At 37.9% G+C, this 3,357-nt stretch overlaps 1 protein-coding gene across 1 annotated transcript in view; it reads right to left on the bottom strand.

Moving 5' to 3' along the window:
• Positions 1–3,147: 3,147 nt before the first annotated feature.
• LOC104951958 (uncharacterized) overlaps positions 3,148–3,357 on the bottom strand; it is a 4,063-nt gene continuing 3,853 nt past the window's right edge. The window contains exon 4 of the mRNA XM_010778705.1: positions 3,148–3,168. Coding sequence (XP_010777007.1) covers positions 3,148–3,168 — 21 coding nt within the window. The remainder of the gene's footprint in view (positions 3,169–3,357) is intronic.

Here is a 3,357-nt window from a genome sequence, read left to right as displayed (position 1 = left end):
TACTACTACCTACTCCACTACACTCACTACACTCACTCACTCACTACACTCACACTACTACTACTACTATATATAGTCTACTACTACGTACGTACTACTCACACACACACACACACACACACACACACACACACACACACACACACACACACACCATTCACCAGCAGACAACTGGTTGTGGAGCCAGAAAATGGCACTGACAGATGGCGAGCAGCTACACTGAGTCACACTCATCTAAACAGCAACAATAAGCAGTCATGGTCTTAAAGGATTTCCAGAGCGTCAGGATCTCCAAACCAGCAATCCAACGCTCTCTATTTCATTTATCAATCATTGTTGATGAATGATATATTGAACAGATGTTGTTGTTTTGCCAGACTCCCGCCCGTTTGATGCATTTCTTATTAATCTGTTTCTGTGTTTATACCCGCCTGATAATGACCGAAGGTACCAAGTCTTAAAATATGATATTGTTATGCATCCATGCAATGTGCAGCAAAGCCAGTTTCAGAGTGCAGAAACATATTTCGACAGTGATCTCTTAAATCCAGCAAAAGTCCCTTTACCAGGTGTTGGAACAATGGAGAATGTGTGCACAGATAGAAGACCAACAATGAGTCTATGGTGAGTAATTGGTAATGCATAAACTAACTTTTATCATATAGTTAGTTTATTGTTTTGTAAAATGTTAAGGGGCCCTATGATGCTCATGTTCAGGTTCATATTTGTATTTCTTTCCTCTACTGTGACATGTCTCCATACTTTAATGTTCAAAAAGCTCTTTATTTTCTCATACTGCCTGTGCACCTCTTTCCCCCCTCTGTCTGAAACCAGAGCCCAGTCTGCTCTGATTGGTCGGCTGGAGATGTCCCGCCCCTTAGCCTATCCTTACAGTGTGTTAGGCCAATTGAAGCGCAAGTGTAACTTATTGTTACTGAAGTAAAGAAAGGAGTCCAATGGAGGCGTTTCAAGCAGGGTGTGTCTCACGTGTCAAATGTAAACCTTTTTCTCAAACCAAAACATTTGGATTGTTAATTTGTTGTTTGTTTTTGTCGGGTGAATGCATGTACAGTATATGTGGAGCAGCATGCAATCAAAATAGAAGGATCATCACCTCGCAGTGGTTAATCCTCACCTCCACGTCCAAAGGTCAGAAACAGGTCGTGTAGGCCAGTGGAAAATGAGTCACAGTCACACACAGAGCTACATGTGAGTCCCAGCTGGATTTACAGTAGCACTGGGATGTGTGAATACATCAGCTAATAGGCGCTAAGGCTGCTGTATTTTAAAATGGGAAGGTGATGAATGGTACTTAATGAGAGTAGCCCGATTAGCAGAAGAACATAAACATGTCAACACAGCAATGTTGCAGACAGAAGACACGTGATTTTAAATCTTCCATTGCCATGCCATGCCAGATATTTGGCACAGGAACAGATTGCTTTGGTGACTTACTTATCTCCCTGTTCTGGAAAAAATAAGCCAGAATTCCTTGAGTTCCTGAGTTGTGTGAGACGGGCCGGCTGTATTTGGGTCCTAGATGGACTGGAGGTTTAGAAACAACCAAAGGACTGATGGTTATGTCAATGTTTCCTGGTAAACACTCCCCACCTAAACCTTAATAAATCGGCGGGCTGTGGGAGGCGTGTGGTGCAGTGGGTTGTGTGTTGGTGTTGGGATCAGGGGGTCACAGGTTCAAACCCCACTGCAGTCAGCATGCCGTTGTGTCCCTGAGACACTTCACCCCAAATTGCTCCTGTGGGGATTGCCCACTAACAAGTAACATGTCATGTAATGTAAAGCATAACAAAGCTGCTGCGCTAACTTCCAGTTTCCAGTTTATTCATCACGTACACCTAGATCAGGGGTGTCCAAACTACGACCCGGGGACCAAATGCGGTCCGCTGATTATTTTTGGATAGGCCCTCAGCAAATTCAAAACGTATAATGACTTAAGTATAATAAACTTCTGCTTGTCTTATATTGTACTTGTTAAATATATATGTTCAAATATTTTAAACAGTATTTATGTGTTAATAAGCCCAAATTTCAAATAAATTCAGTCAATTAAAGTTGAAAACATGTTTTAACAAATCTAAGTTGATAAGAAAAATGCCCAATAACAAATGTACATAACAACCTTGAAATATACCCTTCATATTTCCTCTTCTTATAAACAATCTGAAGCTTCTGTTTTAAGGAATGAGCTGCTAACAAAATAAATAAAAGCTCTGGAGAGCTGTGATGTAGGCAGCTTTTTTCTAACAGCATTTTCAAGTATCAAGAATAATTTAACTATATTGGATGGATTTTTCCAACTTATAACTTAACTTATGAGGCAATATACAGTACCTCGCCTCTAGTGAGTGGCCCAGCCCTTCGTATATTGTTCTGTATGTGGCCCTCGTGAAAAAACACCCCTAGATACATCTAAAGCTAAACAACCCTGCAACAATCCTTCTGTTTGAAGCTGCAGTTTGTGGTGTTGTTGGATTGTATTGCATTATACAGAAAGGTATTTTTAGTATGTCCAACCCACTATAAGGAAATAGTTAATAACAAAACAAAACAGATGCAGGAAAGGCTCCAACTAACAATTACTTTCATGTTTCTTAATCTCTCAATTCATTTATTGATAAAAAAATTGGTTGTTTGCTCTGTACAATTTCAAAAAATGGTGATCAATGTTCCAATATGGTGTCCTCAGATACAGTAGCTCTAACTCAACTATATTAAGCTCACTGTCATAGAGAAGTAAAGAAGATCATATTCATATTTACGAGCTGGAATGAGAAAAAATATTGACTTAAAAATGTTAACTTACAACAATAGAATTGACTAAAAATCTAAAAATGTAAGCAATTTATCTAATAGTTGACAACTTAATTTATTTAGCAGCTTTAATTGCAGTGCTCCTCTATTATTTAGACTGTATAAGTTATAGATGAGTTGTACACTAACTGGCAATTGAGTGTAGAGCTTTAATCTACTAGAATCACATTTTCCGATGTGAAAAAGTATGGAAATAAATATTAAACTCTATTTTAAACGGGTGTGTTGAATCAGCACTTTCTATTTGTGACACACAAACATTGTACTTAACAATACATGATAAGTGAAATTGAATGTAAATGTAAATAAGTATGTCTAATTATCTTGGTAGCCTACCTGGTGGAGACACATTTAAATACACTTAAATGATACATAATTCAACTCAAAAAATAACATCTGTATTTATTTACAGTGATATAGCTTTGTTATCAAATTAATTATTTATGAAATTGCTCCCATCTGATTTCCCATTTATCATGGTTCTTTCATTCGTCCATTCCTGATATGATTATGGTATAATAATAT

Source organism: Notothenia coriiceps, unplaced genomic scaffold, assembly GCF_000735185.1.
Source record: "Notothenia coriiceps isolate Sejong01 unplaced genomic scaffold, NC01 NC01_scaffold00019353, whole genome shotgun sequence".
NCBI lineage: Eukaryota > Metazoa > Chordata > Actinopteri > Perciformes > Nototheniidae > Notothenia > Notothenia coriiceps.
Note: the sequence above shows the minus strand (reverse complement) of the source record. Positions and strands in the feature narration are given on the sequence as shown.